Raw genomic sequence first — 26,597 nt, 5'->3', positions numbered from 1 at the left:
TGAATTGCCCTTTAAGCTGCAAGTCACAGTTTCCCCAAGAGACCTGCTTATCTTAACTTGTTACAATTGTTTTTTTTCGCTTATCTTAAATTTTTACAAAAGTATCTAAGTGCACCTGCCACACATTCTGGATTCTCTGCCAAAAGCCAATTAAGTTTTAGAAACGTTGTTTCTTTTTCTGGCTGTTCATTGCAGGAGATCAAAGAGAAAGACATTTCAGTAACAATCAGGGACTGCGGGTTGAGCTGTCAAAATTGGGACTGTCGCGCTAAAAATAGGACAGTTGGGAGGTATGAAATATGTAATTCGGCATCAGCTGGCAGGTCTGAGGTCGTATGTTCAGGCTGCGAATCACATTGGACAGGATGTTTGTAAAGTCAAAATGGATCAAAGTTGATGAGCCTCGATGGCTTTGTTAAAAAATAACTTTATAAAATTGTGTATGTGTGTTTGATGTTATTGCATCTCGAAGTACAAAGAAAGAATGGGTTAATTAAACTACTGACTGTCATTTTCAAGTCAAGAAAGAGGTTGTAATGCATTACAGCTACTACCTCTTTATTCTTGCATTTGTAAATCTGTGCAAAATCTTTATTTGTTTTATTTTACTTTGTCCTGTTGCTTTATAGGCAGATGAATTCAAACCTGAAAACCTCTCTCTCTGAGTGTATGGAGGCTCTTGACTTATTCCTCAGTAACAACTTCAAACAAGCTCTGGACCAGCTCCAGGCAAAGTAAGAAACTTTTTCCTTAAATATCTTGTTTACCAATCACTGCAGTGACAAAATAAATAATATAATAATGTCTTAAATCTGGAACACACAGGATAAATCTTCAAGGGAAGAAGTTTTTGAATAATTCCCCATTTGAAGGCAGAAGTTTGAGAAGCTATATTGGGTTACAGATATATACTGTGTGAGCTAGTCTACCTCAAGGTAGATTACAGTTCACATGGGAGATGTTTTATTAAAAGTACATTTTAGCAATACAGGTATAATTTACCAAGTAGGAACAAAGTAGATTTATTAGGCAAGGGATGCCGTTTTCTATTTATATTATTTGATAATTTGAACATTATATTAGTTGAACTTAAAGAATAGTTCTTTAGTAGAATGCCTCCACCTGGAAGGCTTATCTAGAACATTGCCAAAGAGTATAAAATAGACTGCAAGAGCAGGTTATATTTACATATAAATCTGATATAGTTTGAACTCTGCAGTTTTATAACCTTTATAAAAATATATATATATATATATATATATATATATATATAACACTGACTTTCGTGAAAACTTAATTACACAGCTTAATTAATATGCATGTTTCTAACATGCTTTAGATGAAATGCAAGTAATTGGCAACCTACCAAGAATGCATGTTTTTAGGAAACCTCGGGTGGTTTCTATTGGTGAGGAATTCACCTGTGCAGTGCTACTTGTGCTCCTCAGCTATTTACAGGAACAGGATAGATAAGCAGTGAGATGTCTTCACTGGCCTAGTGGCCTACACACACACACACAGGTATTTCAGATGCCATTTTCTTTTGTCTGAACTAAAGGTATTCTTGGAACTACTTTTGAAATCTGTGGAGCAGTTTTTGCTATTCTTGTGCAGCCACTGGATGCTGGAGGCCAAGTTCTTGGAATGCCAGGGACTGATGTTTCATTGAAAAGTAGACGTACAGAAAGGCAAAGCTGGCAACAGCAACTCATATCGGTCATAAAAACCCTTCAAGCAAGGCAGGAATAAAATGTCACTTTTCATGTGTCATATGAATCATTATGCTTTTATAGCTTATCTGCAGCCATCATTTTCAGCTATTTGTCTTAACCTATAGTCTCTAACATGCAGCGTTTTCAGCCAAATCGTTGTAATGCTTTCCTCATGTCAGAATAGGAGTTAATGAATTCTGCTTTAGAGATGTCTATCTTGTGCCCTCTACTAATGCTGTATTTGTCAGTGATTCAAGAGATTTCTGCTCAATATGTCTAATCTTCAACATTTGCACCCCTAAACGGACATGTTTTGTCTGGATTTGTGTTATTGCGCAGATCTAAATGCTTACAGTTTAGAGCACTATTGCTAATACCATTTACTTATCTATATGCTATAGGAAAAGCAAGGTGATAATCCAGTGGAAAAATATCTGCATATATTTGCAATTTGCATATATACGTATAGAAAAGAAATTCACCTCTCTTTCAGAAGTACTGGCCTAAGATAGTGCTATAGCCATGTTTTTTAACATTTTGTAACATTTCTGGTATGAAGCTTTTTGAACCTGCTTGTTTTTGCGTAACTCCACTTTTGTTACAAGACATATGACCATGGGTGAAAATGGATGTTAGACATCCAGTCACTCCAGTCTTCTTAAACATTACATGTGTGCCTTACTAACAATATTAGAAACATTTTTTATTTTGCACAGCATATCTATTTACCCAGTTTTTATTTTTATACTGAACAATTCCTTTAAGTCCTGGTACAGCTGCACAGGGATTGGCTAGGCTGCAGAGTGAATCCTTCCAGTCTGTCCAATTGTGTACAGCTGCTGGATGAATCCCTCTAGCTATCCAATCCATGTTCAGTTGTACTGGGAGTTAAACACTGACATTGTACAGTATCTACAGGCAGCAGGCTTAACACGGCTCTTCAGTTCAGGTCAGAAACTCCAAAGGGGACAAGTGCCCTTTTATCATTACAGAGAAAAAGGAAATACAAATTATTTGCTTAAAATGTTCTTCCTTTAATTTAGAGCTTTCTGGATAAAGTGTGTTCAGATAAGGGATTCCCATAGGAGAATTCCCATAGGGAGGAAGCACACCAGACACTTGGCTTTGCCTTTTAGAACATTTATTCCAGCAGAGTTGGCACAAGCTTTTGGGGGTCAACCCCTTCCTCAGGTGCAATAATCCGAAGAAAAATGTGTTTTGGTATATGTTCAGGTAAGGGATCCCATACCTGTACTATGTATAAAGTTGATCTGTAGATACACAAATGAAAGACAGCGAAAGGGAATACAGGTATAGGATCCGTTCTTCAGAAAGCTCTGAATTACGAAATGGCCATCTCCCATAGACTCCATTTTAATCAAATAATTTTAAATTTTAAAACCTGATTTGCTTTTTCTCTGAAATAATTTAAACAGTACCTTGTACTTGATCCCAACTAACATATAAGGAATCCTTATTGGAGGCAAAACAGTCCTATTGGGTTTAATCAATGTTTAAATTATTTTTTGGTATACTTAAGGTATGGAGATCAAAATTACAGAAAGACCCCATATCCAGAAAACCCTAGGTTCCGAGCATTCTGGATAACAGATCCCATACCTGTACTTACAAGTGTGATGATCAGTACTAAACAGAGATATTCTTTGGCCAAATTCCGTATGAAATTCAGTTAGAAATGCTTTTCTTATTATTTATCACTTGACAAGTCGATTGCAGTGTATGGGAATATCTGAATTAGGAGGTAAATTTTGTTAATTGAATGGAGTAATTGCCTGAGCCCTACTTACTTTTATCCCCTTTTTGTTACTTTTAGGTCAAAAGACAGCATGTACCATGCACTTACTTATGCCACTATGTTGGAAATGCAGGCAATGATGACCTTTGATCCTCAGGACATACTGAATGCTGGAAACACCATGAAGAAGGCTCAGGCAGTTTGTCAGAGGCAAGTTTAGACCAAGAAACTTGATTGAACCTAACTCTTCCCTCTTACATTTCCTTTATGCTAAAGTGACAGTGCTATAAAGTATTCAGTCACTTTTATGCCCTCTTGTTTTATGAAAATCTGAGGACAAAATGTCAAGGGGTGAACAGGGGCAATCACCTTTTAGCATTTACTAATTTCTAAGTAAATAGGAGTTTAAAAAGGTAATACAAACTAAATGCAGATTCACTATAATGTTGGCTCATTTTCCTGTTAGTGCAGATATGTAAACTCCGTAAAAGATGTTGGTATGTAGGATATACAATGTATCAAGGATTAGAAAGCCTTGGTGGAGAAAATTCTTATATAGGCCACTGTCACCCCATGTGCTTATTTATTGACATGAATAGCATCTGCCTATCACTATGCACATGGGCTGGATTTCCATCAGATAACATTTATGGACCAAAAGGCTTTGAATTCCAGGAACAGCTTAGCAATAATAGATAATAATAATAATCATGTTTTTGTGTTATTTAGCTCATTATGAATGAATTAAAGGGATACTGTTATGGGAAAAATTTTTTTTCCCAAAATGAATCCGTTATTAGTGCTGCTCCAGCAGAATTCTGCACTGAAATCCATTTCTCAAAAGAGCAGATTTTTTTATATTCAATTTTGAAATCTGACAGGGGGCTAGACATTTTGTCAATTTCCCAGCTGCCCCTGGTCATGTGACTTGTGCCTGCACTTTAGGAGAGAAATGCTTTCTGGCAGGCTGCTGTATTTCCTTCTCAATGTAACTGAATGTGTCTCAGTGAGACATGGGTTTTGTTCCTAGATCTCAGTGAGACATGGGTGTTGTTCTTAGATCTACCAGGCAACTGTTATCTTGTGTTAGGGAGCTGCTATCTGGTTACCTTCCCATTGTTCTTTTGTTTGGCTGCAGGGGGGGGGAAGGGAGGGGGTGATATCACTCCAACTTGCAGTAAAGAGTGATTGAAGTTTATCAGAGCACAAGTCACATGACTTGGGGCAGCTGGGAAATTGACAATATGTCTAGCCCCATGTCAAATTTCAAAATTGAATATAAAAAAATCTGTTTGCTCTTTTAAGAAATGGATTTCAGTGCAGAATTCTGCTGGATTCATTTTGAAAAACAATTTCTTTCCTATGACAGTATCCCTTTAAACAATGACACAGCACCTTTTAAAATTTGTACAGTGGACAAAATGCAACAGGCACACACCCTGTATAAAATCCTGTTTATTTTCTTGTTAGCACTTTGCATACTCCACATGTAAATATACGTATGCACTCACCTGTTGGTGCTCGTCTGACAAGTTTACTCTTCTTCTTCCCATTAGGTATAGAAGGAAATCCACAGTTGTAGACTCTTTCAACAGCTTAGTCCATAGACAGAGTCCTGATCAATTCACTGAAGGTATTTATATCCACATTTCTATTTACATAATGAGTCAGCAAAGCAAGGGCCCATGCTGGCACTGAGTAATTTGGGGTAGTAAAGAGCCAAATACTATATGTAATTTAGGTACCTATTAAATATAAGTGTTATGCCTAAATAAATATATACATACAACATACTTGTGTGTGTAGATAGATATATTTATTTATGTTGCTTCTTAGCAGCATTAGCCAATTAATATTATGTATGTACTTTGTATAACAGGATATATGTGTCTTTATTGTCTTCCATGACTACCTCAGAGGAGATCCATGCAGAAGTGTGCTATGCAGAGTGCCTTCTTCAGAGAGCTGCGCTAACATTCCTGCAGGTCTGACACATAATTGTGATTTCATAGCTGCTACAGGCATGTAAAGAGCCATTTAAAAACCATTTTCTTTTTTCTCAGAGGCTGACCCTTATAGTAGAAGGACATTTTTACACCATCTTTTGAGATATGCGAAACACACTGTCAAACTGTCTAATTATAGAGTATTAAAGTACCATAATATTTCATAGAGATGTCACAGGACAAGAGCTTCTTTGTGTCAGGGTTTTATTGCTGTTATGATATGAGCTCGGCTTTAAAACTCCTACTCTACTTTAACTCATGATGTACCAGAAGGGTTAGGAGTACTGGCTGTATGGCTGCAATATGATGTTTGGGACCTACAGAACTGAAGCTTCTTGCTTCCGACACTCCTCACAGCTATTAACAAGATCCATTTTCATGGATGTTCTGAAGAGGGCACTTCTCTTTTAATTTCATTGCGTATCTATAGCAACTGCACCAAATTCCCTTTAGTTTTTCACCTATGTATCCCGGAGAAGGCCTCGGTCTGACACTAATGCCAGTTTCACTAAACCCCATTTGTGACTTTGCCACTAAATAAGATTGTGCCTCAGTATAGATGCATTGTTACAGCAACAGTGTATAATTCATGCCTAATGCAAACTACAAACTAAAAATAAATGGTATTTAGAGCAGTCCGTTTCAGTGTAAGGTAACAACTATCTTGAGTATATTCATTTGTGTAGTGCTTAATGGTTTTTGAGGCCCTAAATAGAGACCTATAGAGGCTGATTGCAATGCTTTACAGTACACATATACAGCTATTGATAATATTGTGTGATTTTAAAAGAGAAGGAAATGTGAACGCACTGAGGAGTGCACCCCCAGTGATTTTAATCACTTACCTGATACTTACCTTAGCTGAAAACTGCACTGGCCCAGAGTACTTCTCAACAAGCACCGCAATGGGATCCTCTTCTTTTATTTCTTCAGTTTCCCCAGGCCGGCAAATGTGCAGTGGAGTAAAAAAAGCCAGCTATTTGCATAAAGTTCAGCTTTTCAGTTTACTGTGCATATGCACCCTAACATTTGGTACTCCCCAGGGATTTTGCCTTTTCCTTTAAGGACAAAATGCTACAAAACGGATTATTTTTATCATTACTGCAGGATGAGAATATGGTCAGTTTTATTAAAGGAGGAATCAAGGTCAGGAACAGCTATCAGACATACAAGTAAGTAAAACTATTTGTCAGGAGTTTCTAAATGCATGGTTTATGTTTATAAATGCATAGGTTGTAAGCTCTGTGGTACATTGACCTTCATCCTCTTGTCCAACACTAATTAATGTAACCCTACTTTGTATTTAGTTGTATATTTTATTGTAATGACCCGTTTTTTCTATAAATTTATTGTTCTGCTGTCTAGTGCTGTGTATATATATTTATTTATATTCGTCCATTTGGATGTTGGAAGTTTCTGATGGCAGCTGGGCAATCACACATGTGTACACGAGTGCGCAAACAGGTGCCCATCCGCGCGCTTTGACGTGGTAGAGCGAAACTCTCAGCACTTTTCATGAGGGGACATTGGCCCAGACTAGGGGTAGGCAACAGAGAAGGCACATGCCTGGTGCCCCCCAAGCTTTGCACCCTAGGCACGTGCATCTTCTGCTTACCCCTAGTTCTGGCATTGACATATTTACATGCATCAAGAACCAGTTACAACCTATTGAGTGCTGCTAGAAACTTGAATAGTTTTCCTAATTTTTAGGAAAATGTAATACAGATATTCTCATTCTGCCACTTTTAAAGGAGAATTAAACCTACAAATGAATATGGAAAAAAATGCCATATTTTATATAATGAACTTATTGCAGCAGCCTAAAGTTTCAGCTTCTCAACTTGGAACCAACTTGGAAACTGCCACATTCACATGCTCAGTGGGCTCTGAGCAGATGTTGAGAAGCTAAGCGTAGGGGTCGTCACAAATTATCAAGCAGAAAACGAGGTTGGCCTGTAATATAAACTGATGCTACATAGCTGATTATTAAATTCTGGTGTTAGTTGCACTGGTTTCAGAGCTGGCAGGTAATTATTACCTGTATTAATTACTAATAAATTTTATACTGTGATATTTATATTCTATGTGTACTGTATATTGTGAGTTGGTCCCTAAGCTCAGTAAGTGACAGCAGCACAGAGCATGTGCAGTGAATCAGCAGAGAAGAAGATGGGGAGCTACTGGGGCACATATGGAGGTACAGATCTTCCCTGCTAAAGGACTGTGGTTGCCTTAAGCTGGTACAGAAGCCTAAAACATAATGTACAACATTTCTAGCCTACTTCTTTAATACTTGGTTCTACTTTAATTACATTTACATTTTCCTGGAACTTATCCAGTTTGTGTATATGCCAATTAATGAGAAACTCATTAACTGATGTGTGTATAATACTGGTATTTTGCTGTACTTTAAGGGACCTTCAAAGCCTGCAGCAGTGTACAAAGTATGCCAAAGGAGAGAATCATTGTCACTTTGAAGGTGGAGTAAAGCTGGGTGTAGGAGCTTTTAACCTGGTATGTGAAACATATTTTGGCCTATTATACCTGAGTTATGCTGGGGAGTATGTGATCAATTTGAACTTTATGGTTAGGTATCTTTTCCAACACACATTATGTAATATATGAAACTACTGTCTCATCATTATTTTCTATATAGTGCCATCAACACTGAAGCACTGAAACCCACAGTGGGTTATATTTTGAGGCAGAGAGAACAGGCCTGCAAGTAAAACGTTACCTGTCTCTGTTACTTTGTGGTATCCAGTAGGTAAACTACAGTCTGCATCCTGGCAGAAAAGTCAGTGGAAATGTCACCAACATCCAGTAGGGTTAAACTGAAAATATCAGTTCTGAGTGCATCTTTGGCCAAGGGACCTTGGACACTTTATCCCCGTTGCATAATACAACATTGTACAGTGTTCTGCTCTGCAGCTGTTGGTTATCTCCGAGCATGTTTTTAATGGAATAGTACAACAGTCACCACCACTGTAGCTTTTCTGCAAATGTCTGTATTTTGAAAACATTAAAGGAACAGTAAAAAAAGAGCACCCATAAATTTGTATTTTAATGTAAGGAAAATATAATGTAATGTTGCCCTGCACTGGTAAAATTGGTGTGTTTGCTTCAGAAACACTGCTATTGTTAATATAAACAAGCTGCTGTGTAGCCATATGGGCAGCCATTTAAAGCTGAAAAAAGAGAAAAGGCACAGGATACACAGCAGATAAGAGATAAGCTCTTTAGTTCACAATGGGATTCTGGATAGCCGAAGCTGTTATCTACTGTGTATCCTGTGGTTGAATGGCTTCCCCATGGCCCCACAGCAGCTTGTTTATATAAACTATAGTTGTGGTTCTGAAGCAAACACACCAGTTTTACCAGTGCAGGGCAACACTACATTATATTTTCATTCCTTTGAAACACTTTCATTTTTTGATGTTACTGTTCTGTTAAGGAAGAGCAGCCTTTCAAGGCAGCAGCAAATATACAGTCATGCCTCTTCTAACTTCACGGCTATACTCCTGTGAGTGAGGACCTTACAGTGCATTATGGGATTGCAGCATGTTTAAACAAACATTTATAATATACTGTAGCATTGTGAGTGACACACTGTTTACTATAGCTAGACTTTACCTTCTGTAAATAAGAACTCACTTGGTGAAAAATAATTTTTCTGCACGTCGGTGATAAAAGACTTCAACATGGATGTGTCAGAAACAGGATGTTACTGTAGGCTCTCAACACTTTTTCTGCCATAATAAGATCTAACCCTTTACAGTATAAGTAGTCCAAAGATGGCAGCATTATATTTTGCATGATAAAATGGTAGCAGTTGTAAATGACAATGGTAGATGGGGTGAGGTTATTGCTTGGTATACAAGTAGTTTGCCTGTAGTCTCTGTGTTGCCACCAGGGTGACATAGGAGCTGTTTTTAAAATACTTTATTTGCAGTACAGTCACAGCATTAAAGTGGGACAAACTGAGGAATTCCTGTACTAAGTTCTTAAATGTATTTTAAGTGTGTGCAGTTTCTGTGAAATAAAGGTCCAAATAATCCAAATTTTTTAAAATGATTTCCTTTTTCTCTGTAATAATAAAACCATACCAAACTATAATAAAATGAATCCTTATTGGAAGCCAAGCTGGCCTATTTGAGTTTTCTAGTAGACTTAAAATATGAAGATCCAAATTACAGAAAGATCCATTATCCAGAAAACCCCAGGTCCCCAGCATTCTGGTTAACAGGTCCCATACCTGTACAATAAAGTAAACATCTGGCTATGGCATAAATAGCTGGCTCTATGACAATTATGTCTTAATATTTAACCCTTTAAGTGCCAGCAGAATTTCACATTTTGGTTACGCGAAATGCCAGCCGTTTTTGAAACATTTTGTGCTCTCTCACTTTAGGGGCATTTTCTGAGGGGAAACCTATAGTTTACCTAGGAAAACTATACATTGTTTTTTTCGGTAGAAACTGAGCTTTCTAAATCTGCCTGAGTTTTCATGTATTTCCACCTGTGCAAAAAAATTTATAGTGCTAAATACCAAAAAAAAATGAAAAATTTCCATTTTTCATCGTATATCAATTTATACCAGAAAAATATTTCATTTTACGGATGAAAATCCAACTGATTTGGAAAGCCTTATGTCTCTCGAACGTGCCAATACCAGATATGTATAGTTTTAGGGAGATTTAGGATTTCTGTACAGCAAAAACTCCCGGCAGTATATTACCGAATTTTGAAAGCACTAAGGCAGAAAACGGCATGCTTTAGATTCCAAGGCAAAAAATCCTGAAACCGTAGGTTTACCCCAGAAAACCATACATTTTTGAAAAGTACACATTCTGCCGATTACAAAATGGGTAACTATGTCTCTCTACTCCCAACTACCAAACATAAAAGCTTGTCTGAACATAGCGGTTTTTCAACAAAAAATTCAAAATTCTGAAAAATCATTTCAAAGGTTTTATTTTGCTGCTCCGCATAGCCCAAACTATATTAGGTACCAAGAAAAAGCACCTGAAATATGATTGCCAGGGGTCCACTGAACAATTTGATACCCATTATGCATAGGTTTACCAAAGTATCTGGCATTTAGAGACACCAATATGTAGTTAGCACATCCAAATTGTTCAGGACTTTACTTCAGCTACTGAGAAATCAACACATTGACTGCATTTTTTGTGGGGTAAAAACACAGAAATATATGTTTACCCCCAAACCCATATATTTTTGGAAAGTACACATTCTACTGAATCTAAAATGGGTACCCATGCCTTTCTGCTCCAAACTACTGAGTCGCAAGGCTTTCCCACAATTGTCGGTTTTGGTGAAATATCTGAAAATTTCCTCAAAGCTTCAACTTCCCAGCACCATATCGCCCATGTATCATTACGTACTAAGAAAAAGCACCCTAAATATGATTGCCAGGGTTCCTCTGAACATTTTGGTGGTCATTGTTCATAAGTTTACCAAAGTATCTGGCATTTAGAGGCCCCAAAATGAAGTTAGAGCATACAAGCAGTCCCGTGGGTAACTTCAGCTAATGAAAGATCAACACATTGACTGCATTTTTGTGGGGTAAAAACACAGAAATATATGTTTACCCCCCAAAACCCATATATTTTTGGAAAGTACACATTCTACCGAATCTAAAATGGGTACCCATGCCTTTCTGCTCCAAACTACTGAGTCGCAAGGCTTTCCCACAATTGTCGGTTTTGGTGAAATATCTGAAAATTGCCTCAAAGCTTCAACTTCCCAGCACCATATCACCCATGTATCGTTACGCACCAAGAAAAAGCACCCTAAATATTGCCAGGGTTCCTCCAAACAGTTTGGTGGCCATTGTTCATAGGTTTACCAAAGTATCTGGCATTTAGAGGCCCCAAAATGAAGTTAGCGCATACAAACAGTCCCGTGGGTAACTTCAGCTAATGAAAGATCAACAAATTGACTGCATTTTTGTGGGGTAAAAAACAGAAATATATGTTTACCCCCCAAAACCCATATATTTTTGGAAAGTACACATTCTACAGAATCTAAAATGGGTACCCATGCCTTTCTGCTCCAAACTACTGAGTCGCAAGGCTTTCCCACAATTGTCGGTTTTGGTGAAATATCTGAAAATTTCCTCAAAGCTTCAACTTCTCAGCACCATATCACCCATGTATCGTTATGCACCAAGAAAAAGCACCCTAAATATGATTGCCAGGGTTCCTCCGAACAGTTTGGTGGCCATTGTTCATAGGTTTACCAAAGTATCTGGCATTTAGAGGCCCCAAAATGAAGTTAGCGCATACAAACAGTCCCGTGGGTAACTTCAGCTAATGAAAAATCAACACATTGACTGCATTTTTGTGGGGTAAAAACACAGAAATATATGTTTACCCCCCAAACCCATACATTTTTGGAAAGTACACATTCTACAGAATCTAAAATGGGTACCCATGCCTTATTGCTCCAAACTACTGAGTCGCAAGGCTTTCCCAAAGTTGTCGGTTTTGGTGAAATATCTGGAAATTGCCTCAAAGCTTCAACTTTCCAGCATCGTATTGTCCATGTATCATTACCAGCATAAAGCATCCTAAATATAAACATATGGGTCTACTAAACAGTTTGATACCCAATGTGCATAGATATACCAAACTATGTGGCGCACAGAGACCCCCAAATGACAATATGTATAGACATTTTCACGGCTGACGCGCTGGCTGCTGCAATATAACCACCCGGTGTGTGTATTATGCGACATTAGCCCACCTAACAGTACAGAGACCCCAGAAAACCATATATTTTCAGAAAGTACACATTCTGACGAATCCAATATGGGTAAATAAGTGTTTCTACTGCAAACTGCCAAACTGCAAAGCAATGCTGAACATAACGTTTTTTATCAAATTTCGGAAAATCGTCACAAAGCTTGAATTTTACCCCATTATATGCCACACATTTCGTAACGTATCAGCATAAAACATCCTAAATATGAACGCCAGGGGTCTACTGAACACTTTGATGCCCAATATGCATAGATATACCAAACTATGTGGCGCACAGAGACCCCCAAATGACAATAGTGTATATACATTTTCACGGCTGACGCTCTGGCTGCTGCAATATGAGCACCTGGAGTGTGTATTATGCGACATTAGACCCCCCTAACAGTACAGAGACCCCAGAAAACCATATATTTTCAGAAAGTACACATTCTGACGAATCCAATATGGGTAAATAAGTGTTTCTACTGCAAACTGCCAAACTGCAAAGCAATGCTGAACATAACGGTTTTTATCAAATTTCTGAAAATCGTCACAGTAGCACATTCTACTGCAAACTGCCAAACTGCAAAGCAATGCTGAACATAACGGTTTTTATCAAATTTCTGAAAATCGTCACAAAGCTTGAATTTTACCCCATTATATGCCCCACATTTCGTAACTTAGCATAAAACATCCTAAATATGAACGCCAGGGGTCTACTGAACACTTTGATGCCCAGTATGCATAGATATAGCAAACTATGTGGCGCACAGAGACCCCCAAATGGATATATAGTAAATAAAATTTACAAGGCAAAACAAAATAAGGCAGTAAAGAGTGAAATGCAAAAAAATCCAATAAAACCACAAAAATCAATGTTTTTTTTTCCAGACTAGTGTTATCGGCCGTCAGAATCACAGTTTGAATATTTTAGCTGGGCCAAACAGGTTATACGGCTAGAAACAAGTGAACACAACATACGCAGAGCTGAAAATGCAATAAAATGGCTAAAAATTCAATAAAATGGCTAAAAATGCACCAAAATACCCAAAATTGCAATATAATCACCGAAATAACATAAAAAAGATATTGCACAGTACGGTTAGCGAATACGCTATTCGTAATGGCAATAAAACATTTTTTTCAGCCAAAAAAAGAAACGATGCGATAAGAAAAAAAAAAAAAAAGCCACAATGCCATGTATGTGCGTGTGTACAAATGGTAAATTACATGTTATGTGCGCGTGTGTGTGTGTGCACATGTGTGTGAGTGTAAGTGACCCCCCCCAATCCCCAAAAATGTATGTGTAAGTGTGTGTAAGTGTGAATCTAAGTGTGTATTACTGTAATAAGTGTGTGTTGGTGTGTTTGTGTGTGTAATTGTTGCACTAACCTGAAAAAATCGCTGGAGACTGTTGCAGGCGATCTGGAAGGGCCTCAGGAAGAGATCTGCGACGTCCTCTGTGTGCCTGTGCTGTGGGGGCGGAGATATCCAGCGCGGTGTAGGCTGCAGCAGCAGGACACGTAAGTTACACGTGCCTGCTGCTGTTTTTGGGCCCCTGGGCGATCGCGCCCCAAGGGCCACTCGATCCCCTGCTCTGCTCGTTGCCTAGGGGCAGGGGATCGATGCGGAACGGAGCGAGCGGCTCTAACAGCCGCTCCTCCGCTCCAGAACCCGGAAGTGCTGCAGAACGTAGAATCTACGTTCTGTGGCATTTCAAGTTACTTTTCCACAGAACGTAGATTCTACGTTCTGTGGCACTTAAAGGGTTAATGTAACTGTACTTTGTATTATTGTAATGACCTGCTGATTGATCTGTTAAGTTACTGTTCTTCTGTGTAATGCTGTATGAATAAAAAATATTCATACAAACCGTCCTTAAAGGTTAATATAATTCAACCATAAGTCCATTTGGTATAGTTTTCTTATCATGTTGGATGTCAGTTTTCTGTCTCTCAGTAATATTTTTTTGTCACAGACCATCTCTATGTTGCCTACAAGAATTTTGCGTCTCCTTGAATTCGTCGGATTTTCAGGAAATAAGGTAGATTTTTCCTGCTTTACATATATATGTTATGTGCAATTTTGCTGCAGTTGCTTACCTGTTGCATGACATTCACTGATGCAGAAATCACATGGTATGCCATAAGACTAAATGTGGCTGTAATTACATATATGTTGTCATTTTGGCAGATTTCAGACTGATCATCTAGACATGAATTTCCATTTTGGGGAGCAGTTTCTAGAGACAGTCCTGGGTTCCAATTGACTTGTAGTAACCCACGGATTGGGAGCACTGGTTTACTGGTCTGTCGTTTAAAACAAATAACTAATTGGTTATTGTAGGTTAATGAACCTTGAGCAACCTGTATCTGTTACTAGATAATCCCCATATGAGTATAATACTCACATTATATACGATATAAAGAATATATAATATGGGAATGGGAATATTTTATTTTTTTCAAAGCGCATTAGTTAATATTGCTGCTCCAGCACAATTCTGGACTTAACACTCACATGGGGCTAGACATATTGTCAGTTTACCAGCTGCCCCCAGTCATGCTCTGATAAAATTCTGTCACTCTATACTTCTGTACTGAAGTGATATCATCCCCTCCCCTCCAACAGCCTAACAACAGAACATTGGGAAGGTAACAGCTCCCTAACACAAGATAACATCTCCCTGGTAGATCTAAGAACAGCCCTCAATAGAAAAAGCCAGGTCCCACTGGGACACATTCAGTTGCATTGAGTAGGAGAAACCGCAGCCTGCCAGAATGCAGTTCCATGCTAAAGTGCTGGCTCTTTCTGAAAGCACATGATTAGGTAAAATGACCTAAGGTGGCTGCCAACACATCAATATTAAAACTAAAAAAAATACACTTGCTGGTTCAGGAATTAAATGTTATATTGTAAAATGAATTATTTGCAGTGTAAACAGTGTAATTTAGAAATAAAAACATCATAAAAATCATGACAGAATCCCTTTAAAGAGGAGAACAAAGGTAGAGATGGAGTGATTCACTGATCAAGTCATGAGATTTTAATTTAGAGAATGGTTCCATTTTAGTGCAATGACCTTCTGCTGATATTTCAATATCTTTATGCCTTCGTTATCAGAGTTATGATTGTAAAAATGTCAACGCTAGATTAGAATAAATACAATGACAATAGAAATTACACTAAAACCTGAGAATTCAAGATAGATAATAGGAGTGGCAACCACAGGCAGTGTTCTTTGTAGCTACTCAACTATTGTAGCCACATAAAGGTCATCACTGACTCTTATTACCTCATTCATTTTCCACTTGTGCTTGTTTTTTTTTAGTCATCCCCTGTTCCTATTGACATGAAATAGTGATATCTGAGGCCATTTGAATCTGTGATTTATTTGCACACAGGTACACATAGTTGGTACATTTTATCAATCCGGTGTTGTTAAATCCTTCCCACACACAAGTTCTAGATATAAATGCAAGTCACAGTGTTTCAGGCAAGCAGGAATTCAGTCCAGCAAGTTAGTTCAGTTTGCAGCCTTTTGATATTATGCAATTGAGTTGAATGAAATAGGAACTGTTGTGATCAAGTTTTTAAATACTTGTCAGTCATTCTCTGTTGCTGCCCTGGTTTTTCAAGGTCTTATTTGCTGGTTATTCCAGCTTTAGACCAAAAAGTCAGTATTTAGGTTATTACATACTTTTGCTGGTGTATTATACCTTCTGCTACCCCAGGTCATTATGGAATTTAGTTTTCCAAAAAATGTTCATTGATTCTCTATGCAGTACAGTATTTCTCTTAATGTAGACTCTTTGTAGAATGAACTGTGCAAGATAATTTAAGAAAAATAAAGCAAGCTTGTGAAAATGCAGAAGGCATTTTGTACAGTTGTGCTTGGCTGCTGCGTGTAAGTCTTTTATGAATCCCGAGGGGAAGATATTTTCAAGCAACCGCACATTTATTTGTCATTTTCTCCTTTTGTGTTTCCAAGGATAAGTAACAGATGTTCATAGAAACATTAGTCAGTACATAATGAAGGCTCATTTGTTTTGACTAGTTGCACACAATACAGTGTATGTGACATTAATGTTGAAAATGGCATTTCTGTAGTAAAAATGTCTTGCTGTGTTCTCAGGCATGTATCCATGATATCTTTTGAAAAGAACCATGTTTTTTATTATCATGTATGGTAGGTCTCAAATTGTTTCTCTTTATGATGTATTTTATGTATTCAGGATTATGGGTTAACACAACTGCATGAGGGAACCACTGTGCACAGTTTCCGGGCCCTACTTTGCACCCTTCTGCTGCTTTGTTACCACACCTTCCTGAGGTTTGTGCTTGGTAAGTGACATTCCACTCCATGTAACTGAATTGCAAGATACTAAACTGTACTCCTGGGTGGTGAAGAATCCACAATATCTAGTAAACTATTTCCCTTAATTTTAATTTACAGGGACAGGCAGTGGAAACATTGAGGAAGCAGAGAAGCTTCTGGAGCCATATCTAAAGCGATACCCAAAGGTACATATCTGGTAATATAAGCCTGCTACACCAGTCACTCACAACAGAGAGATCAGTGCCTGTTACTTGTACTTGTAACTTGTTAGAAGTATGTTTTTGTTTTCTGTGGCATTTTTAATCTACAAGCCCCCCCCCCCCACAGAAAGCAATGAATTTCTTTTCTAGTCAGCAACAAGTACTGCCTGCTAATCATATGGGAAGTATGACCTGGGGTGTTTTCATTGCCTCTGCTATGACAGGACACTGAGGGTTGGAGCAATGCATGGTAAAGGACAGAACGTGTGCTTAGGAGAAATAAAATAGATAGGAAATTCTTTGGGAGAGTAGAGGCTTGCGCTAAGATAGAGTCAAGGAAGTAGTGGGTAGTTGAGGGTATAAAAATACTGCCAAGGCAGGTAAAAGGCTGGAACCAATATGACCGTACAGGAACTGGTGAGAGCGAAGAGGGAGATGAAGAAAAGCAGTGCTAATTAAATGTGAATGGAATTTGTGCTGTTGGAAAATAAGATTGGAGAAGTTCATATAAGCATAGAATAAATATTTTTTTCAGCCTCATGATAATAGGGGATAAACATTATTTATTTCCCAAAACAAAATAAATGCACCAACTTGCTGCTTAGAATGACCTTTTGGCTAATGTATATGTATAGGCTAATGGCTAAATTCTAAAAGTCACATTTTATATTTGTTAAGTCTAACTTAAACTGATACCCCAGCACAATCTATATTGTATACCAAGTAGGGAGACGTAAAAGTGGTTAACTTAATTATGTGGTTATTTCAGAGGCATTAGCAATCATCATGGATTAGTGAATAGACAGTAGCATATACCAAGGATCAGGCCATGTACCCTTATATGAATTACAATAATGGTTTTGTAAAAAATTTATATAATTTTTTAATTTGCTGTATAGCTGGCCAAATCATTATAGCCCCTGGCCATTAGAATTCGGTATATGTTGCTGTATGCGATCCAGACTTTTAACATGGTCTTTACAGTTTAATCAGTCCATTACATGCAGAAAGTTGTAGAAAACTAGAAGGTGCAAAGAGCATGTTGTCTTGGTAGACTGGTGCCATCAAGTGGCAAAAAATAAATAATGCTTATTTACAGAATTCTATGGCTTCATCAACGATAAATAATTTGGCAACTCCTTTACTGTCAGCATAGGAAATTGCAACTTGAAACCCGACATAAAGTATAAGAATGCTCAGAGAAAACTAGATCAAAAGTCATATTCATAAAGGTGTATATTAATTTTACCCAAAAAGAAAATACATAAATAATGTGTAGAATAATATGTGCTGGCTTAAATCATAGTTAATTTTGGTTTCTTACAATTATGCTATACATTAATTACATTTAAAGTTTGCATTTTATTCTGGCAGGGGGCAATATTTCTTTTTTTTGCTGGAAGAATTGAGGAAATTAAAGGCAACATTGATAAGGTGAGAAAATAAGAGAATACCAAAGATTTTTACATTTTAGACTTTCTGAAAAAAAGCTCTCTGTTTTCTGATCGCTATATTCTACTTAAAATGTTTTTTTTTTTTTTTTTTTAGGCCATAAGCCGATTTGAGGAGTGCTGTGAATCCCAGCAGAACTGGAAGCAGTTTCACCATATGTGCTACTGGCAGCTGATGTGGTGTTTCACCTACAAGCAGCACTGGAAAATGGCATATTTCTATGCTGATCTCCTGAGCAAGGAGAATTCCTGGTCAAAGGTATTCATATTTCTACCATTATTAAAAACATCAAGCTGAATTTTTTTTTTTTTTTAAATTATGCTTACCCTACTCAGGTTTCAGATTAAAGTGGTGGGGGTGGGTATGTGATCACATAGATACAGGTATTTTCTTTTTTTAACTAATACTTATTATAACCATTTTATGGGCTTGGGATACTTGTTCTTGTGCTGTACGGTAGACGGCCCACTGTTTTTATCAAGGTAGATGTCCTGATGGGGACCAGGTGTCGAGAGTAGATCCCAGGGTAATATAGTCTGCGTACCCCAGTCCTACTGAATATGAGGCAGGAAAAGGGGGGAATCAAATTCGTGCCTGGTTAAAACATGGGTAAGGACCCTACTTCAAAAATGGGCCAAAGGCATCAGTGGGATGAAGGAATCATCCCTATAAGCTAGCAGTGCGTCTGATGGACTAGAACATGCTGTTTATAAATATGTACTTCAACCATATTTCACCTTTTCACTAGTGATGGGCGTATTTCTCCCGTTTAGCTTCACATAACGCAAAACGACGAAAAATTCACAAAATGTGAATTACCGCCAGCGTCAGAATTGTCGCTGGAGTCAAAATATTTTGACGCTGACGAATTTTTGCCGCAATTTTGCGAATTTATTTGCTGGCTGCGAAATGCGGAAATTCGCCACGAATTCACGCCTGGCGAATAAATTCGCCCATCACTACTTTTCACATTAAAATTGAACAGAAATGGAAAACCAGCCATGTACAGGCTTAATTTATATGTACATTATATAAAAATGTTTATGGGGTCAGTTCATTTCTTGGCACTACCGGCCCTTTATTTACACTGTCCATTTCAACATTTGTTTTTAACAATTTCTTTGTTCTACTGTCATTAATTAAATATTTCTGGGAAACATATTGTACCCTTTATTCCATATCCACTAAGATTCTTTTGGCTGTTCTGTTCACAGGCCACATACATGTACATGAAAGCCTCCTACCTCAGTATGTTGGCAGAAGGCGACTGTAAACCATTTGGGGATGATGAAGTACAACTCTTCAGGTGTGTTTAAACCTCAGACACATGACCACAAACATAATACAAAGCACAAAGTTTGCCCAGGTATAATAACCCATAGCAACAAATATGACCTTTCCTTGTAAACATGCTCCCGGTAAATGCTATCCACTGATTGGTTGGTAGAGTTGACTAGAACTGTAGCAAACTTTGCTACTTTTATTATATAACTTCAAATGAATTGTCAGTGGATTTGTCCTATTTCATGTGTGAAGAATGTTGTTGGCAGGGAAAGATGGAAGTGTTTGGTACACATTTTAAAACTAATCACAATGTGTTGCCTAAATCAATTAAAAGTAAAAATTACTCTTCTCAAAAACGTTACCTTTTCTAAAGCAGAAAAGTAAACAAAACAACATGTCTAGAGGTTGTTGTGTAATGTATGTATATCCACCTTTGTGCACTTTAATAATTCTATGGTTAATATTTGCAGTATCTATTCAGCTTCTCCTGAATGACTGTTGCACGTTAGAAATTTGTATTATATTTACTGAAGATGCTTGCAGATCACTTACAAACATGGGACTCATTTTTCCAGTACAGTAACTCATACCAAAAACAGAATTTATTTCATTATTCCACCTTCATTAGGTTTATCAAAGCTTATTGGCTTGGTGACTGCACCAAGTGGTCCCAGTGGATCTAAACCTCCCAAAAATGAATATTATATAAAGTTACTCAGAGTGGTCCTCAGAACATATTTGCAGTTTGAAATTATTTTCTACTTTTTGTATTGTATGAGCAAAAAGCAGTTTTAGACTGCTAATAGCGGGCTTTGAGCTCAACAGTTTTCTTTTATGGTCAGAATTACCATAGCTGACTCTCATATGAGCCAAAAGCCTGTTGGCATTCTACAAATGTAAATGTCTCAGAAACAGCCTAAAATAGAAAAATTGTAAATTGCAAAAGTCCTCACTCTGAGTAAGTGTGCATCAATTATTTTTTATCAGGTGAAGATCCCCTTTAAAAAAACAGATAAAATATGCAGTTTATCAAGTAAACACAATAGGTCACTTTGTAAATGTCTTAAATATATAATGAGATGCCGTGCTGCAACAATACCGTTAAAGAGGTGCTTAACTTTTAGTATGGTATGAAATGAATAATTCCAAGAAACTTTTTTTTATATATAGGTTTTGAATTATGTCTTCTTCTGACTTTTCTGACTTTCCAGCTTTCACTGACCCCATCTAAAAATCAAAAAAACTTTTTTATTAATCATCTTTCTATTCAGGCCTCTCCTATTCATTCTAGTCACTTAGTCGAATCAATGCATGGTAGCTAGGGTAATTTGGTCCCTAGCAACCAAATTGTTGAAAATGCAAACTGGAGAGCTGCTGAATAAAAAGCTAAATAACTCAAAAACCACAGATAATAATAAAATGAAAACCAATTGCAAATTATCTCAGAATATCCGTTTCTACATCATACTAAAAGTTAACTGTAAGGTGAACAACCCCTTTAATACACAAACACTGTTCTACATAGCATTTTTAGTAATGGTAAAGAATTTAAAAGAAACAAAACAACACTTTTTTGGACCAGTGTGTGTCCTCGTCTCATTTCAAGCCTGTATACATAGCCACCATATCTATGCATGGAAGATGGGGCAATTTCTTCGCTGACCACGTCGGGATGAGCCGTGTTTCACTGTGGAAATGATGCCCATAGACTTCAATGGGAGAAAAAAAATGTTGCGCGTCAAAAAAAAAATTGCTGCACATAAAAAAAAAAAAATTAGATTGCGTTTGCACAGCGCTACCATTCATTGGCTGAACTGTTCCCTGGCCTTGCCTTCTCTTGAATTTGGGCCTCCAAAAAACAGAGGGGGTTATTTTGACTGACAAAACACACGCATGTCGAAGTTCGTGCCACCATGCCATATAGCAATCTGTAACCTATTCACCAATTATGCTTTCCTAATTCTAAACTGTGCTGCCTGCTGGGTTCTTTTGTTTGTTGAGTTGTCCACTGGCAAGACTGTTTTATAACATTGCAAGTAAAAGTAATAGAACCCCTTAATTTATAGCTACTTCAGTCATGGAGCTAGTTCCTGGCCATATTTCCCGACTAAATGGATATGCTGTATTTGTCTTTTTCCTCACGGTGGAAATCCAGCCTGCAGTCATCCAGCTTTTGTTAGACTTGTCCCCACTAGGCACCTGCTGTTGCAATGATTGATGAAAGAGGCGATATCTTGCAAAACCAGGTGTCTGGCAGGAATAAGGATTATGTTTGATCGTACTGATTGTGTGGATTTGGTCTGCAGTCTCCTCATGTTTTTCTGTTATGTGCGGCTGCAATAATAAGCTGTGCTTCCTGAAGTTGTATAAAGCAGGGCTTTCCAACTGGAGGCCTGCAGGCCAGATGTGACCCTCAAAGGGATTTATGTGGCACCCAGTGTGCTCAACAGCTCCATATACTTATTTGTATGACCTAATCATTCTAATTCAATCTGGTTCTACAACATGTCATATGAGAAATAATCCGCGCATTGCATAAAGAATTGTGGTGCAATTGTATGCCACTAGTTTCTTGTTCCTGCCTTTTCCTTAAACATTTGCATTTTGTACACAGTTGATACTGTATATTGCACTCACTTGGCCATTTAAAAGCCTGCCACACAGAACCTGTCTGAAAGCCTGCCTGTACAGGAAAAAAACATATTCTAAACTGATGTTTCTTTTTCAGTATAACACATCTGTCAGGGAGCCGGGATGCTCCCACCAGGGGGGTTGTCAGGATCAAGGAGGAAGCCCACAAGGGAGTCAAGGTCGCGGTGTCCAAAAGGGGTAAACCAGAAGATTAATCAGAGTCCAGGCAAGGGTTCAAGGGCAGGCAGAATAATCAGCAAAGTCCAGGCAAGAGGTCGGCAACAAACAGGAACAAGATTAGTCTCAAAATAGCAGACAGGAAACCCAGGAAACACACAGAAACGAATCCTATACTTGGGCGCCATTCTGGCGTCTTGGTAGGGCTTTTATATTTGAATTTGGCGCCATAGTGACGTCATCGGCGTCCTTGCGCCGACGTCGACGCGCTGACGTCATCGCGCCAGCGCCGCTACCCACGTGGCGGCCATGGGCGCCGCCATTTTAGGAAGGGACGCCGGCAGGGGAGGACGCGCCGCCCGGAGCTCCTGGAACTGCTCCGGGCAGCGATCGTAACAGTACCCCCCTCTCACGGGGGGCCTCCGGACCACCAGGACTTGGCTTCTGGGGAAATTTGGAGTGGAAATCCCTCACAAGACGAGGAGCATGGACATCAGAGCGTCCTTCCCAGGAGCATTCTTCAGGGCCAAAGCCTTTCCACTTGATGAGGTACTGAAGAGAACCCCTGGAGATTCTGGAGTCAAGGATCTTTTCCACCTCATATTCTTGTTGACCATCCACAGAGATAGTAGGAGGGGGAGGCTGGACAACAGAAAAGCGGTTGGAGGTAGCGGGTTTCACCAAGGAGACATGAAACACGTTGGGAATTCGCATCTCAGGGGGAAGCTGAAGTCTGACAGCCACAGGATTGATCACCTCCGAGATGGAGAATGGACCTACGAACTTCGGACCCAATTTAGGAGATGGCACCTTCAACCGAATGTTCCTGGAAGACAACCAGACTTTATCACCGACCTTGTAGGGAGGAGAGGGTCTACGTCTACGATCTGCAAACGTCTTATGAACCAGAGCGCTCTTCTCCAAGTTTGACTTGTTTGCAGCCCAAATAGCAGACATGTGGGCTGCATGGTCATCAGCGGCCGGAACATCAGACAACACAAAGTCTTGTGGGAAGGCTTGAGAATGTTGACCATACACCGACATAAATGGGGACCTTCCAGTGGAAGTGTGGCAGGCATTGTTATGAGCAAATTCCGCCCACGGGAGATCAGACCAATCATCTTGACAAAGGGAAACGTGGTTCCTCAAGAACTGTTCCAAGGCTTGGTTCACTCGTTCAGCCACTCCATTTGTCTGGGGATGATAAGCTAAGGAGAACTGAAGATTAATACCCAGATCTTTGCACAGGGAACGCCAGAACTTTGCCGTGAATTGGGACCCTCTGTCAGAAACTATCTCGGCCGGGAAGCCATGCAGGCGAAAAATGAACTGAATGAACAACTGTGACAACTCCACTGCAGATGGAAGCTTCCGTAGAGGGATGAAGTGGGCCATCTTGCTAAAGCGGTCAATGACAACCCAGATCACGGTGTTCCCACTGGAGGGAGGAAATTCAACGATGAAGTCCATTGCCAAGTGCGTCCAAGGACGAGAGGGAACAGGCAACAGCTGTAGTAACCCACTGGGGCGAGAATGGCTGGACTTGGAAGTGGCACAAACGGTACAGGCAGTAACAAAGTCTTTGACATCTTTACGGATTGTCGGCCACCAGACTAGACGCCGTAAAAGTTCAAGAGTTTTAACAGGACCAGGATGTCCAGCTTGTTTGGTACTATGAGTCTGTTGCAGGATAGGCAGACGAAGTTCAGGAGGTACAAAAGCCATTCCGATGGGGGTATCAGGAGGGGCAGAAGATTGACCAGCCAGGATTTGATCAGCAAATTGAGGGTACAAAGAAGCGATGATCTTGACAGGAGGAATAATTGGCTCTTGTCTTTCAGGAGAACAATCCACCGGAGTGAAACTTCGCGACAGAGCATCGGCTTTCCGATTCTTGGAGCCAGGGCGATAAGTCAAGATAAAGTTGAATCGAGAAAAGAAGAGAGCCCACCTTGCTTGTCTGGGATTTAGCCTCTTGAGAGATTGAATGAATTCAAGATTCTTATGATCTGTGTAGATCGTGACTGGGATCAAGGAACCTTCAAGGAGGTGACGCCACTCTTCTAAGGCAAGCTTGACAGCCAGGAGTTCTCGATTTCCTACATCATAATTATGTTCAGCGGGAGAGAACTTCTTAGAGAAATATGCACATGGGTGCAGCTTTCCATCAGAGGGATGTCTTTGGGACAAGATAGCTCCAGCTCCAACTTCAGAAGCATCCACCTCAATGAAGAAAGGTATCTCCGGATCAGGATGGCGGAGGACCGAAGCGGAAGTGAAGGCATCCTTCAGGGATTGAAAGGCTTCAATAGCAGATGGAGGCCACAAGCTGGGTTTACCCCCTTTTCGGATGAGGGCCAGGATAGGAGCAATGCAAGAAGAGAACCCCTTAATGAATTGCCGGTAGTAATTGGCAAAACCAATGAATCTCTGGATCGCCTTGGTGCTCAGCGGAAGGGGCCACTCTTGGATTGCGGACACTTTAACGGGATCCATCTCGAAACCCTCTGGGGAGATGATATAGCCCAGAAAAGGAATCTTGGACACTTCAAATACACATTTCTCCAGCTTGGCAAAGAGAGAGTTCTTCCTCAAACGAGAGAGTACTTCCTTCACCTGGGAGCGATGGCTTGCAAGGTCCTTGGAGAAAATCAGGATGTCATCTAGGTACACGACCACAAACTTTCCCAAGAGATCCCGGAAAATGTCGTTCACGAATTCTTGAAAGACAGCGGGGGCATTGCAGAGACCAAAGGGCATTACGAGGTACTCATAGTGCCCATCACGAGTGTGGAAGGCTGTCTTCCATTCGTCACCTTCCCGGATGCGGATAAGGTTGTACGCCCCACGGAGATCCAACTTAGAGAAGATTCTAGCCCCCTTCAGTTGGTCAAAAGTTCTGCGATCAGAGGCAAGGGATACCGGTTCTTAACGGTGATTTTATTTAGACCCCGGTAGTCAATACAAGGATGTAGGCCTCCATCCTTCTTCTCCACGAAGAAGAATCCAGCCCCTGCAGGAGAAGTGGAAGTGCGAATAAACCCCCGCTGTAGATTTTCTTGAATATATTCTTTCATGGCAGCGGTCTCTGCTGGGGAGAGAGGATAAGTGCGACCTCTAGGAGGCATGGTTCCAGGCAGGAGATCAACTGGACAATTGTAGAGACGATGAGGAGGGAGAAATTCTGCAGACTTTTTACAGAAGACATCAGAGAATTCCTTGTAAAAGGAGGGAAGCGTCTTCAAATCAGATGTAGAAATATTCACCCTCTGGATGGGTTCAGCAGGAAGGCAGTGCTGTTGGCAGTATGGACTCCAACGGGAAACCTGCCCCGAGGACCAATCAATGATAAGGTTATGCAGGCGTAACCAAGGAAGCCCCAAGACGACTGGAACAGAAGGACAGGAAATAATCAGGAACGATAACTTTTCTTTATGTAAAGTCCCAACCTGCACAGGCAATTCCCCAGTCGTCATAGAGATAAACTCGGATTCAAGGGGTCGGTCATCAATGGCGGTTACTCGAAGTGGAGGAGTCAATGGAAACAGGGGAACATTCATATGCTTGGCAAAGAGAGCGTCCATGAAATTTCCGGCAGCTCCAGAGTCAATAAAAGCTGAGCCAACAATGGTCTTAGAGGACAGACGGATCTGTAAAGGCAGAAGAAACCTGTGAGAGTTTTCTTGTGACTTCGGAGTAATACCCCCTACATGATTCTTTCCAAGGTTACCTTGAAGAGGGGAACTCTGAGGCTTCACTGGACAGGAGTTGGCAAAATGAGATTGACCCCCACAGTAGAGACAAAGTCCAGCCGTACGTCTCCGGAGTTTCTCCTGTTCAGAGAGACGAGCTCTTCCGACTTGCATAGGTTCCTCCGGAGGAATAACAGAAGGCTGCTGGGGGGTAGGAGGTAACAGAGGTCTTTGAAAGCGAGGAGCCAACATGGGTTGAAATTTCTTGACTCAGTCCCTATCAGCTTGATGTTCTCTCTGACGAGTGTCCACCTTGACAGACAAAGCAATGAGGTCTTCAACCAGCGTGGGTAATTCACGGGAGACCAGGTCATCTTTGAGGCGGATAGAGAGACCATTGTAGAAGGCAGCGTGATAGGCATCATTGTTCCAGCAAGTCTCTGCAGCGAGAGTACGGAACTCAATGGCATATTCTGCTACACTGCGATTTCCTTGGCGGATCTGGAACAGACGAGAAGCAGCGGTCGCCACCCGACCGGGAGCATCGAACACAGTCCGGAATTCATGAAGGAAGGCTTTGGAAT

General features: G+C 39.7%; 1 protein-coding gene across 2 annotated transcripts in view; it reads left to right on the top strand.

Moving 5' to 3' along the window:
- ttc39a.S (tetratricopeptide repeat domain 39A S homeolog) overlaps positions 1–26,597 on the top strand; it is a 48,463-nt gene that overhangs the window by 8,057 nt on the left and 13,809 nt on the right. For both annotated transcript variants that reach the window (XM_018260883.2, XM_018260884.2), the window contains 12 exons: positions 630–734; positions 3,547–3,678; positions 5,025–5,101; positions 5,386–5,453; positions 6,582–6,646; positions 7,889–7,988; positions 14,217–14,282; positions 16,474–16,582; positions 16,695–16,762; positions 18,152–18,211; positions 18,326–18,487; positions 19,444–19,535. In XM_018260883.2, coding sequence (XP_018116372.1) covers positions 630–734; positions 3,547–3,678; positions 5,025–5,101; positions 5,386–5,453; positions 6,582–6,646; positions 7,889–7,988; positions 14,217–14,282; positions 16,474–16,582; positions 16,695–16,762; positions 18,152–18,211; positions 18,326–18,487; positions 19,444–19,535 — 1,104 coding nt within the window. The remainder of the gene's footprint in view (positions 1–629; positions 735–3,546; positions 3,679–5,024; positions 5,102–5,385; positions 5,454–6,581; positions 6,647–7,888; positions 7,989–14,216; positions 14,283–16,473; positions 16,583–16,694; positions 16,763–18,151; positions 18,212–18,325; positions 18,488–19,443; positions 19,536–26,597) is intronic.

This window comes from Xenopus laevis, chromosome 4S, assembly GCF_017654675.1.
Source record: "Xenopus laevis strain J_2021 chromosome 4S, Xenopus_laevis_v10.1, whole genome shotgun sequence".
NCBI classification, from domain to species: Eukaryota; Metazoa; Chordata; class Amphibia; order Anura; family Pipidae; genus Xenopus; species Xenopus laevis.
The sequence above is the reverse complement of the archived record's forward strand: the minus strand, read 5'-3'. Positions and strand labels throughout refer to the sequence as shown.